The sequence below is a fragment of the Lepisosteus platostomus genome, chromosome 3 (genome assembly GCF_059453375.1).
Source record: "Lepisosteus platostomus isolate fLepPlt1 chromosome 3, fLepPlt1.hap1, whole genome shotgun sequence".
In the NCBI taxonomy this organism is placed as follows: domain Eukaryota; kingdom Metazoa; phylum Chordata; class Actinopteri; order Semionotiformes; family Lepisosteidae; genus Lepisosteus; species Lepisosteus platostomus.
Genome location: NC_142613.1, coordinates 40,038,994 through 40,052,187, shown reverse-complemented (window position 1 = coordinate 40,052,187; position 13,194 = coordinate 40,038,994). Strand labels below are relative to the sequence as shown.

At 35.7% G+C, this 13,194-nt stretch overlaps 2 protein-coding genes across 5 annotated transcripts; both read left to right on the top strand.

Moving 5' to 3' along the window:
- The first annotated feature begins 260 nt into the window (after nt 1–260).
- gdf3 (growth differentiation factor 3) lies at nt 261–3,078 on the top strand. Its single transcript, XM_088625596.1, has 2 exons — nt 261–1,035; nt 1,303–3,078. Exons 1-2 carry the CDS (start codon nt 753–755, stop codon nt 2,145–2,147), a joined length of 1,128 nt encoding a protein of 375 aa, XP_088481722.1. The 5' UTR covers nt 261–752; the 3' UTR covers nt 2,148–3,078.
- A 1,266-nt stretch (nt 3,079–4,344) lies between these two features.
- LOC148674874 (bone morphogenetic protein 2-like) lies at nt 4,345–12,689 on the top strand. 4 transcript variants are annotated; one of them, XM_088625594.1, is made up of 3 exons: nt 4,345–4,761; nt 5,832–6,196; nt 9,575–12,689. In XM_088625594.1, exons 2-3 carry the CDS (start codon nt 5,839–5,841, stop codon nt 10,414–10,416), a joined length of 1,200 nt encoding a protein of 399 aa, XP_088481720.1. In that variant the 5' UTR covers nt 4,345–4,761; nt 5,832–5,838; the 3' UTR covers nt 10,417–12,689. The 4 variants fall into 4 exon arrangements, with proteins under 4 accessions (XP_088481720.1, XP_088481717.1, XP_088481718.1 ...); XM_088625591.1 differs by having other exon boundaries at nt 4,345–4,866; XM_088625592.1 differs by having other exon boundaries at nt 4,346–5,124.
- Nucleotides 12,690–13,194: the final 505 nt, after the last annotated feature.

The window sequence follows — 13,194 nt, the reverse complement described above, 5'->3', positions numbered from 1 at the left end:
TACCCAAATAGTAATAGTACATCCCTCCTACGTTGGGGTTTGACTTTCAAAAATAAAAGGCTAGTATTTGATGAACGTGAATATGGAAACATGAGTTCTATGCAAAATTAAGAAATATAGACTATATTTACTGTGTCGACACATTCAGCAGTAGCAGGAGGAAGAGAATTAAGACCTCGACTTTTCAAAGCAGGGCAATTTCAAACCTAGCCATTTTTAGCCTGTAATTATTTAAATATGACCCATTGTCACATGAACTAGATTCCGTGGTCCAAAGCGCTATTTTACACACCCTATTGCTTTATCCGGAGCTACATCTTACCGGAACTTAATGTGGCTAGTAGCGGGTTTGTTCGGGTAATAGGCCTACAACCTTACAAAAACACAGCCATTCCCACAGTATTTTACATTATCTTGTTACTGAAAAAAACTCCCGCTGGAGTTTCAGTTGAGAACAAAAGTGCTCCACTAGCACAAAGGGGGAGTTAATTAGATTCCACTTGCATGTTCACAGCTTTTTGTAAACCCCGAGGTGTGCGTTCTCCTCCCGTTGTACATTGTAGGACTACTGATTGACAATTGAATATAGCCAATAGAACACAAGATTTTATCCTGCAATTAACACCTCTTAATCAATCTCCTGCAAACGCCGTTGGTTTGACTTAGTTTTTATCGGGAACACATGGGTGAAACAGTTAACTGTTTTTTTTTCATAACCTCATTCGGTTTAAAGAAACCTTAAGAAATACAGTATGTACGTTGTAATTTTAAAAGCTATAGTTCTTACGTTCTTTCTTGGTTTTTGCTACGGAGGCAAGTCTGAAGATTTGAGAAAACAAGAAAGGTGGTTTCTGAATTCATTGGGTCTTTCTAGCCGCCCAAAGCCTTCAGACAATTTATCAGTACCTTCCTTATTGTGGAAAATGTTCAAGACAAAGACGAGCTCCAAGCCATCCCTTGAAGCAGAAAATGATTCTTGCAGGATATCAGAATTCGATGTCCGTGGAAATATCGTGCGATTTATTCAGGACCAAGGTATTTTCGCACTTCTTGTTGCAATGTGAATGTCGTACAACCTGCACTGTATTATGTTTACTATTTTCGTCATTCCTTATTTAAAAGATCGACGTTATTGTTTCAAAAAACTTTTAATAGTTGTTTAATTTTGATATGTTCATATTTATTACCCTATCTATGTAAGAGTCTTTTGAGGGATTTCATTAATCATTTTAACATGACTTTGATAATTGTAGGTTTTGCTGCAGTTTACGCTGATAAACGTTGTTTTGTTTTTTTTTGTAGGTAGAGTGACTTCTGGATCAAGCCGACAGTGTTCAACGTGTGTAGAAAAGCACATTTACTTCAATGTTTCTGTGCTTGAAGAGGTTGAGAAGCTCACGTTGGCTCAACTGGAAATAAAATTCAACCAGAATTTACGTCGATTCTCGATAAATCCACCCATATTCATTATCTCACTATACAAAGTTCAGAAGACAGCATTGAAAGGAATGTCGCGCGAGTCCAATCGGAAGCTGCTGCTGTCACAGTCTTTTCAACTTGTTCCTGGATCCATCACGTTGGACTTGACGGCTGTCGCAGAGGCCTGGAGAAAATCCGATAAAAACTATGGGCTTGTTCTTGCTATTCATCCCAGTGATCCAAGCAACGGCATGGACCCTTTTAAATTACCGAATTCAGGAAATGACATTGGGCATAATTTTATTGGAACTCTACCTCAGTTTTACACGACTCTGGTCGTTGTTTCTTTGAACCCCCATCAGTGCAGATCTAGAATAAAAAGAAGTGCCTATTATCTGCCTGTAACTCCTAGCAACATTTGTAAACCAAGGCGACTGTACATTGATTTCAAGGATGTAGGTTGGCAAGATTGGATAATTGCTCCTCAGGGGTACATGGCTAATTATTGTCATGGAGAATGCCCATTTCCCTTAAGTGAAAGTCTTAATGGTACTAACCACGCAATTTTACAAACTCTACTCCATTCCTTCGACCCAAATGGTACCCCTCAACCTTGCTGTGTTCCTATTAAATTGTCTCCTATTTCAATGCTGTACTATGATAACAACGACAATGTTGTATTAAGGCATTACGAAGATATGATAGTGGATGAGTGTGGATGCAGGTAATTCATACAATGTAACGTTTTGAATTAATTTAGATTAACAATTTTTAACAAGTTAACCTACTTCTAAATACATAATATCGCATAGTTAGCGTTTATCACGGATAAAACCGGATCGATCAAGATTGATTATTTTATTAATACTGTAATAATCAAGAACTCCCGAAATCAAACTATTGGGTCTGAATATCTTATTTTACCTGATAAAAGTTTTAAATTAGCAATTGACAATTTAATCTTATCTTAACAGCCTCTGTAAATCGTTTTTCTGAATTGTAAAGTAGATATGATTACAGACCAAAACATAACTACATTTATATATTTTTTTTTCTCTGCTTCCATTTAAAAGAGGTTCTGAATAAAGTTACATAAAAAGTGAAGTAATACCGGCGTCAGAAGTTGTTTTTAGTAGTTGATGGTGACTGGCTAGGTCACAAAACCTAATTTTAAAAGAAAAATAGGTTTCAAAATTTGAATCCTTTAAATGCAAACTAAGCAGTCAGACGGTTTTCATCTTAACAGTCAAATTGTATCTCCCTGAAAATGATTAGTTCTGCCATTAGGTAGGCCTATGTTTTGCCCAAATGGTACTTTTTATTCATTTGTGACTGAAAGGAAAGGAGAGGAGATCTTTCCATTTCTCTAAGAGAAGATCTTGATTAAATGTACCGATTCTGGTCCAGTGGTTCACAGTTTCCTTAACGTAGGTAAAGCAGCTGAATTAACTTCACAGCCTGTCTTTATTCTGCGCGTTTTAGTTAAGTGTGTATTACCTGTCTGTATTGCTCTTATCCATTCTTAAAACCTTTTACTTAAATAAGTATGGGTGCTCTTGAGGTATGTTTACTGTATTTTATTACAGTTTGCTAATACATTCGTTATTTGGTCAATTTTAAAGAATTTGAATTCAAAGTCAATAAACTTTAAAGCTCTAATACATCGTTGTTATTCCTCTTGATGTTTCTGTGACTGCAGTAATTTAAATATGTAAAGGTATGCATGCATGTGCTTTCCTTGGTCAGTTTTAACAAGCTTTTGCTAACTACCGGTATTCTAAACGTCCATGTTGGGGGGGAGGATCGGGTGACGAAGCAGTAGCAGTTCCGAGGATAATCCGATTTGTGTAATCCGAGACTCAAATTATTTTAGTTTTTTATCTGAGAAAAATATACAATGAATCTTTGTTTAATACACATGTGATCACACTTTTTAAATCTCTCCACAAGTTGGCGCACTGTATCTAATTTTGACATTTCCTTTCAGATTCTTACAATTTTGAAACTCCCTGTAAACAGCGTTGCAAACGTCTATATATGTTAACTTTGTTGAGTTTTTAACACTTTACAGAAACGAAAAACAAATCCGCAACATAACGAATAGTTCTTTACAGGGGACAACCACACAACAGAAAAAAAAAACAATTTCTCAGTCTTAACACCGTTTCGTAAATGTTCAGTCGTATCACCCACGAGGAAAGAGTCTATTTCGTACACTGTAAATTAATGTTATGATTTCTTATAACCCAGATGTTTTTCTTTTGGTGCTCAATAAAAAATAATTTTGCAGTTTTGCTGTGCCATGTTTTGCTCGAATTTGTGCCTAGTTTCGAAGGAACTTTTCTCTCGGTAATGAAATGTTGTGGTCTGGAAAAGAACAACTGAATTTATATATTTATACACTAAACATTGGCTTTACAGTTAACATACATAGGCTTTTTTTGTGATATTAAAAATAGCTTTAAGAATATTCTAGGAAACATTTAATCTAGTACAGTTTATGCAATATAATTACAATGTGTGATTTTCTCTAAATTGATATTGCCATTTTCATTTTTTATATTGTATTTATAATTTAAAGTAAAGTTGCTTTACTCAAGTGGTAATTATCCATGTGTAACGTCGCAAGTGATTAGGATTTTGAACTTTTTAATAAAAACTTAGAAGTTTATTTGGATCTAGAAGGGATATCCATAGTCTTTGTCAGTTTCAAAGTCTTGCTTGATAACAAGCCTTAAAAACTTCCTAAACTGACAAAATTCAGCAGATTAAAAATCCGTTCGCAGATACAGAACTTCTTTAACCTTATGTAGAGCTTCAGGACTAGAATTTACTCCAACAAGTACAGGAGGTGCCTTTGGCGCATGATTGACAGGGTTGTGGTAGTGACATCACTGAGCAACAAAAAGGACGCATAAAAAAAAAAGCTTCTATCAATTGTACTGAACCATTGCACGCTAAATCGGGGAGACGCTCCGAAAGTTATCTTTGTAGTTTGTAATGAGCGGCAGTATACCCTACCGTAAAATTCCCGTAACTTTAATTTTACTGTTGTTTTAATGATTATCAAAGATGACACTTTAAGGAATTAGGTTTTGCCTATTTGTATTTACATTTTTTCTGGTTAATCTCAAGTGATATTTTCGTATCAGTAATCTGACTCGATTCTTTCTCGCCTGCCGACTTCACAGCTGCTGAGAATATGTGTAAGAAGAGGCGGGCTGTACTGTGGAGGCTTTCTGTTTTCTGCAGAATAGCTGTGTGGAATAACACTAAGTAATGTGGAAAATATCGGACTACAAAGCAGGAAAACCAGCGATCGGACAGAGCACTTCCTTATAGGTAACTGCAGACTTAAAAAACACCTTTGGTTGGTCCACAGGGAATCGGATCCGTAATGGAGAGAAGTAAATATACCACCATCAACAGTGTACTTCCTAATCAATCGTGAGTTTAATTTTACCTGGACTTTATCCTGAGAGCTGCACTTGTAAAGAAAACACCTATAAGGAAGGTTGAAAAGGGCAGTCAAAAAAGGACGCTGATTATGACCACGAAAGATCCAGCCAGAAGGCATTGGCTTCTGTTTTAAAAAGGAGTGCATTCGGGATATATACGCATATTTCTGGGTTTTTTTTCCATGTGGAAACTGTTTCAATGGACGTGTCAGAGAGTGCTTCTTAGTCGATCACCACTTTCTTAAAGGTAGTTGTTTTTGCTTTTTGTTTTTCGCCTTTGATTTGTGGTGGCCAGTGGAAGCACGTTAGATTTAACACCTGTGTGGCTGTCTCTCAGTAACTCTATGATCTAATCCTATTCCAGACACAACACCTTCACGTAAACAGCTTCAACAACTACACACGTGTAACACTCCTTTTCAGTATTGTTCTTTCCCTTCACTCGCCATAGCTATTTATCTTTTTGATCGCTATATTCTTTTATGATTCTTGCAATTTTTTTAAGGTTATAAAGACGATTCCTGTCTTTTCATTTTTTGAGTCTTATCTTTGCGCAGTTGCGCCTTCTTGTCTGCCTTCTTTTCCTCCTTCTCATTCATCTCCTTTGATTTTTTTAAACTGTTTTATGTTTTTAGTTAAATCGACTGTGTTCTTTTATATACCCCCTCCCTTATTGCGTGTTTAACCTATGCCCCTTTATTATGTTCTTATCAGTCTCCCATTTTATTTATCGTGGCCAGCGGGAATATCATTTCCAAAATTTGTTTTTGTTCCTCACATCAAAGTATAATGTCTTTTAACATGCTTGCTTTAAATTCTTCCTCTGGAAAGAAAACATTTTACTGTTCGCATGGCCATATCTTGTGGTAAACATTTTTTACTTGAACTATCAATACCGTACATGTGATAACAACACTCAAGTACTGACACACAGCTTTTCTCTCTCCGGCACAGATTGATCATGGTCGCCGGGGTCCGTGCTCTCATGGTGCTGCTGCTCTGTCAGGTGTTGCTCGGAGGTTCGGTCGGACTTATTCCGGAGGTTGGCCGAAGGAAGTTCAGCGAATCGTCTCGGCAAAGCACGCAGCAATCGGAGGACGTTCTTAACGAATTCGAGCTTCGCCTCCTTAATATGTTTGGACTGAAGCGCAGACCAACTCCAAGCAAGCTTGCGGTGGTCCCGCAGTACATGGTGGACCTCTATCACATGCATTCAGGGAATGGAGATCAGGACCCCAACCGCTCCAGATCAGTGCTGGGCCAGTATTCGGAAAGGTCTGCCAGCAGAGCGAATACAATTAGGAGTTTTCACCATGAAGGTAAGAGTTTCTCCCCGAAGAAGAGTTCTTTTTTTGTCGTAGACAGGAGGTACCTAGGGTAATGGATGTCACATTATTTTAAACACATTTCATTTACTTTGGGTGATTTCGAAAGCACTTTAAACAGAACGGGTTATATGTAATTTCTGTATGTGTCGATTTAATAATACCACCTTATTGCCGTGAGACTGTAAGTGAAAACACTGTTTAATGCCAAGCTTTGTCTTCAACAGGTATGACATTACTTTCGCTCACTGGAAATGTTCTTTTGTAGCCTCTGCTTACTTAAATTGAACATTGTAAATGACCGAAAATTGGTATGTAACTTGTGATATCCAAATTTGTAAATATTCATGGACAGTTTGCAATGTACGGCTGGTTTCAGCGAGTGCTAAAAGTAACGATGGAGTTAGATATCTCGATATAAATATCAACCCTTGATTTGTCTTAGTGTAAAAAGATTGATAATACATACTCATTGTATGTATCTAGCCTTTCATGTATTCTAGTAATTTAAAATCGGTAATTTAGCATAGAAGAAAATGTGGAAGGACATTTTAAAGGTTTTAAATTTTTAGATTCAAGAGGTTATCTGATAAAGCACGTTTCTGAAGAAAAGTTGATCTAAAAGATATATAATGTTTTATAGGAAACTATTTAGTTACATAGTAAAATGACATAAACCTTTAACAGATGCATTCTTTTTAATCATGGTTACTAGTGAATGGGCATCTCAATGCTACTTTGCACACTTTAAGTAAGCAATGTCAAAGGAAAGAGATTACTTGCACCAATATTTTAACATTTAACATTGACTGTCTGACCTCTTCACATATTGCATAAGACTGGTACCAGCCGATGGGTGGTTCTCAGTCTTGCTTCTAACAGGTACTTGAATTATTAATGTTGTTTCTGTACAGATTCTAAAAACAATTTTCTCCTACACGAACGGTTTGTTGGGTATCAAATGTTCAGGTCAGGCAACAGTGTACCCGGAGTGTTGTTCACTCATTGTGCGTACACAGCTTAGTTTTCCTTTGATTTGATTTCAGTACATTAATGCTGCATTTGTTTGACAATTTCAGATTTTTCTTTATAAATGTGACCAAACTTTTAACAGAAGCCAACGGAACACAATGGATTGAGACCACGGAACCAATTATTTATTTTAAATGTGTACATAAATACATAATGTATTTTTTGTTTGTTAATTCTTTTCTAGACCATACCTTTGTGTGGCAGGTGCTTCTTTTATTCAGTCATTGGTGATACACAGCCACCTCTTTTGAAATATCTTCATTTCTGCATGTAATTTATCATAAATATTTAAATACCAGATGTTAGTCATGGCAGTGCTCTCTACAGCCAAGAGCAGTGTTAATGGTCTTAGAAGGACATGTACTTGGCAGGGAACAACAAACCTGTTATGGCAATTTGCCACTTTTTTAAAGACACACAACTACAGTTTTGCTCTAGAATAAGTTAATGAATAGAAGTTAATGAAGCACCTTGCCATTCCAGTGTATTTCACTCTCACACTTACCTATGGTCTGAAAATAGCAGCAAGATGATAACAGTAAGGCCTTGGGGGATTGAATCACAAAACTTATTTAACAGAGGTATGAGTTATCAAGGAATTTGGGCCAAAGTGAAATATGCACCATTAACTGACACAAAAAAAGGATGACTTAAAGTTATCCCCAATTTTCCTTTTTTGAGACATTTTGTCACCAACTGATGTAGAAACTATAAAAGAGAATTCACTGATCAATTCAAATGGAAAGCATCAGTTTTAAACATTAAAATGTATAATCTATCCCAAACATTTAACTGGCAGGTTTTAGGTTCAAGTCCTTCCACATAGACACTGCTGTTGTACATTGAGGATGGTATTTTACCCCAGTTGCTCTAGTCTACCCATCTGTATAAATAGGAACCAGCATTGATGGGGGTAATCCCTGTAACCAGTGTCCCATCCTTGGGGGAGAGTTATGTGTTCCACTTAGTTATTCCACTTAATGCTACAGAAACTAGGATAAGCCCTGGCTCAATGGGGCACTGTGACTCTGGTATGGACTAACTTTTAACCGTAAAAGGTTTTAAATCTGTATTTCAGCTATGTTCCTCCTCTGCTGTGCCTTATTTATGTACAATAAAGTAATGGACAAGAAATCTGAATATTACTTTGTGCATTAAATTGATAAAGTATTTATCACACCATCATAAAGCTCTAAACATATAAGGCCAACAAGTTTTCATTTCTAAGATATATGTGACAGCAGAGTAAGTTCTATATTAAAAATATGTTATCAATGAGAAATAAGAATGCTTATACAAAGTTTGCTGTGCAGAATTAGCCATAAAGATAATCACAGTTTAGGAAATGTTTAGGTGCCAAGTCACCACTGAGGTGCCACTGAGTGCCCTACATGAGGGTATTTAGAAATTGTAAGAACATGATTGTAGTTAGTCCTTAAATGGCTGTTGTTTTCAGTATTTGGAAGTATCTTTGCTTTGCTATCATTGCAGATAGCAAACTTCATAAAACCTCTTTTCAGTTAGGACCTGTCAACCTCTAAGTATGTTTTGAGTAGGGGTTTTATGCCTTTTAAAACTGACATGAACTCTTAGTAGGTTACACCATGTTTCATGTTTCTGGATTGTTTTAGAGAGCGAGTCTTTATACTCTTCCTAGTGAATAATCTGAAATTAAAATGAATGTCCATTCGTTGTTGGCAAATAATTTTTGCCATTTTCAGGTTTTCCTCAAGGTGAAACTTTTCCAAAAGGCAGGCAATGTAATATCTATATTGCTATATGTAGAAAGAATGACAACTGCAATCTAAAATCAATTACACTCTTCAAAAGTTTGCAAAGTTCAGAGTTATTAAGTTATTTAATTTTGCATTTGTCACTTCTTGCTAGGTGTAGGTCCAGGTTTGCAACTCAATTCACAGTTGCAACACATTCTAGTTTTACCCTTATTTAGAGCAAACATTGAGTGTTTTTTCTATCATTTAAGTGATTGTACCAATGGTACTTAAGGTTGTAGTGACAGCTACATTGGTAGGATTCTTAAAAGTTTAAAATTAGTTTTCAGAACAATACACGTAATAGTTCTGTATGATCATCATTGTGGTTTGCTAACCCATATGCAGTTGTTTAAAGTAAATTAATGTTTTAAAAGAACTGATTGTATGATGTACTGATCATGATATTATGATAAAAGATAAATACAAAAATTTCCATAGGTATCAACAAAAAATGATAGATTTTGATGTTGCTACAGTCTCTTTTTTTTGTATAAATGTCCTTAAAGTATTCAGCAGCATAATAACAGCACTATAACAAAATAACACTATGTTCTTTCTTGACCAGAATCCTTGGAGGCACTTTTGAGCATCGGTGGAAAAACAACACAGAAATTCTTCTTCAACCTGACATCCATTCCTGGGGAGGAAATAGTCTCTGCTGCAGAACTGAGGATTTTTCGAGATCAAGTCCTAGGTGCCATTACAGACAGCAGTGGTGGTTACCATCGCATTAACATTTATGAAGTTCTCAAACCAGCCTTTTCCTCAAAGGAACCTATAATGAGACTTTTGGATACTAGATTAGTGCAACACAGCCAGAGCAAATGGGAGAGCTTTGATGTGAGCCCTGCTATAATGCGATGGACCATGGAAGGGCTTACCAACCATGGTTTTATGGTGGAGGTTGTCCATTTGGACAATGAAGGGGGGGAAGCAAAGAGGCATGTGAGGATCAGCAGGTCTTTGCATGAGGATGAGGAAACATGGCCTCAGATGAGGCCTTTATTAGTGACATTTAGCCATGATGGCAAGGGACACGTTCTCCATAAAAGGGAGAAACGGCAAACCAAGCCAAGACAGAAGAAGAGGCCTAAAGCCAGCTGCAAAAGACATGAGCTATACGTGGACTTCAGTGATGTTGGGTGGAATGACTGGATAGTTGCCCCACCAGGGTATCATGCCTTTTACTGCCAAGGAGAATGCCCTTTTCCTTTAGCAGACCACCTAAACTCCACAAATCATGCTATTGTGCAAACTTTAGTCAACTCAGTTAACACAAACATTCCCAAGGCCTGCTGTGTGCCTACAGAACTCAGCGCAATTTCTCTGCTCTACCTTGATGAATATGAAAAAGTTATATTAAAGAACTACCAGGACATGGTTGTGGAGGGCTGTGGTTGCCGTTGACAAAAGCAGCATTGTTGAGGACACTTTATTTCCCAATGAAGACTTTATTTATATAAAAACAGCTATTTTGAAAAAAAGTATATATAAATATATTTATGTCTACTAAGAAAATTGGGAAAATAAATATTTTAATCAAAGTTATTCCTTTAAATGATTTTTAAATGTATGTCTGATGTACATTTTTTTTAAATGGGTAAAATCCCACACATGAAGTATAATGCTCAGATTCCTATTTTGTATTTATTGCTATCATAACCACTTTTTTAGTGAATAGGTAATTTGTTTTAATGTGTAATCATAAGCAACCAAAATAGGGTTTGTACATAATTTCCAAGAAGTATAGATGGATTAACGGTGTGCATTTTGTTAAAGATGGATTATTCATTTAAAAAAAAGGAGTACAAACTCCAGCATAGATGAAATTCTGCTGTAAGAATTCTGAGTCATACAGTATCTAAGCCATGAGTGTAAGCACAAAGGCAAATCTAAAACGTTCATCTATTACCCCATGATATTTTATTTTTGAAAAAAACTTGGCATTACACCCGCAGAATTAAGTCTTTCACTTTCAGCATTAAAGAAAACTGAATTAGATACTGGCTGTTAAATACCTTAAAGATGATAATGTTGAATAAGTATGGCATTCTTCCATTAGAAAATTTAAGACATTTTAATCTAAATGCACTAACCAAGTAGTAGAAGTAGTAATGTGTGAGGTAGCTGACACTGAAGGCAAAGACTTTGAGGCTCATATAAATCAGAATGCATTATTTTTCTCTTTCAGATCTCATAATGACCCACTATAATCTTGTGTAACCTTAGACTGTTCCAGATTTTAATAATACAGGTTCATATATGTCCCAGAGCTAAATTAATCTTGTAGTTCCAGTCAGATCTCTTTATTTATCTATTTCTATGAACATATACACAATTTCAAGACCAAACATGGGGGGTATTTATTTTTAGATTTAGTTGTAATTAATTGTAATAGAAACATTAAATTTGGGAAAAAACAGCTAGGCACTAGCACACCACAATGAAAAAACAATCTTCAAATGTTGTCTTGAGGTATTCCCTTGTGGCTATTAAATGTCCAAATACAATTTGTCCATATTCTGCTAGTTTAATATAACAATACCCCTTTTCTAAACACGTACAACTAGATGTTGTAGAAACGTTTATAATTGATTTTACTTCTTAAAATTTTCTGCCATTAGGAGGAATATGCTTGTGATGTAATGAGCATCTTGAATGGGTATTTTTTTATTTCACTGAACTGTTAATTAACCTGTGAGAAAAACAACACACAACATTTGGACTGTGACTTGGGATGATAAAGTTCTTAATGAAAAAATATCAGTATTGAATTTTTTTTAAAAAGGTACCAAATAAATTAGCAGGAGCTTAACTTCATGCTGGGACATGCTTTGCACTTTTCAAAGGGTTTATATCTTCCTCATCCTTGACATGTTGCATTGGGATTTTGGCACAGCTCTCTGAAATAGCTTTTAGATAATGAGATGAATCTTCTAAGGCCTGGTATGCATTGGATAGTAATTGTACTGGAGTCAAAAACCTAACACTATAACATAGAAAAGGTTTGCTTATTTCAATTTACAGGTGGTTCAATTAGACAGCTGCTAGAGGCAAAATGGATCCGCTATTCAACATTCAGTGAGTTGAAGCATGAAGGCTGAGCTAATTTCACAGAACAATCTTCAGAGAAATATTGCCATTGCCGAACATCCTTATGCAAACTAAATACATGTATAGAAAGATTGGTTCCAAGGACTGATATCTATGATAAGGGTATTTATATATTGTATTTTTTTCTGAAACTTGTAGCATTATATGTTTTTATTACACGAGACTCATTAAAAATAACAGGCCATTTCATAATATATTGTGAATTATACAACTCAATCAATTTAATCTCATTTTTGATATAAGGTAAGGGGAAATATATTACCATACACCCCTTGGAGTGAAACATTTTCCACTTTTGCGTGCTTGAACATTTTCAGTGATAGAATACTGACTTTATTTTAGGGTGTTTGTTGTTTTTGCACTATACACCAGGAAATTGTCAAAAACATTCTAAGTGACAAAGTATCATAATTAAGAATTCAGATGAAACCAGCTTAGTTAAATGTCTCATTGGTTGTGTGAGGTAATCACTGTTGGTGTGTCATGCCCTTTCACTGTTGTTTATGACATATATGTATTATGGGAATGTAACCTACAAGGGTTTCAAATATAGATTGGCTGCTATACATACACCTAACACGTCTGATAACTGGGCTATCAAAAATGCTTTTAATTTTGTGCTTTTAATATTTTACAGTTTGGTTCTCATGATTTATTTGTATTTATCCCTCAACAATCTAAATATCATGAAACACATTAACCAAAGATCCTTTTATATGACATATAACAGACATGATTGCCTTGAAAACTACAATATGTAGTGTTGCTATTGAGACATATCAGTGAAACTCCAACCATCACGTCTGCTCTGACAAGCCTTTTTCCAGTCAATGCCACAATGAATGTTGTGCTCAGGCACTGATGCCTGTGTGGAACCTTTTTTAACCTTGTTTAATTTTCTTAGACAAGGCAGGCAAATAAAGTTTATTTTCTTGAGCAGAAGTGAAGCCTGTTTTCTACTGATGTTTCTTAGTAGTTACACTGCTCATTGTAGTATTTGGGACAGATGCATTGGTACAATTCCAAAGAAGACAATTAATAATTTTAAAAGTTAATCTTACCACTTTAAAG

Excerpts from the sequence above, each read along its gene's own strand:
- gdf3 (XM_088625596.1), top strand. The coding sequence starts at position 753 with ATGTACGTTGTAATTTTAAAAGCTATAGTTCTTACGTTCTTTCTTGGT. Across the intron at positions 1,036-1,302 it reads GCGATTTATTCAGGACCAAG|GTAGAGTGACTTCTGGATCA; the intron begins GTATTTTCGCAC and ends TTTTTTTTGTAG.
- LOC148674874 (XM_088625591.1), top strand. The coding sequence starts at position 4,817 with ATGGAGAGAAGTAAATATACCACCATCAACAGTGTACTTCCTAATCAA. Across the intron at positions 4,867-5,831 it reads AGTGTACTTCCTAATCAATC|ATTGATCATGGTCGCCGGGG; the intron begins GTGAGTTTAATT and ends TCTCCGGCACAG. Across the intron at positions 6,197-9,574 it reads TAGGAGTTTTCACCATGAAG|AATCCTTGGAGGCACTTTTG; the intron begins GTAAGAGTTTCT and ends TTTCTTGACCAG.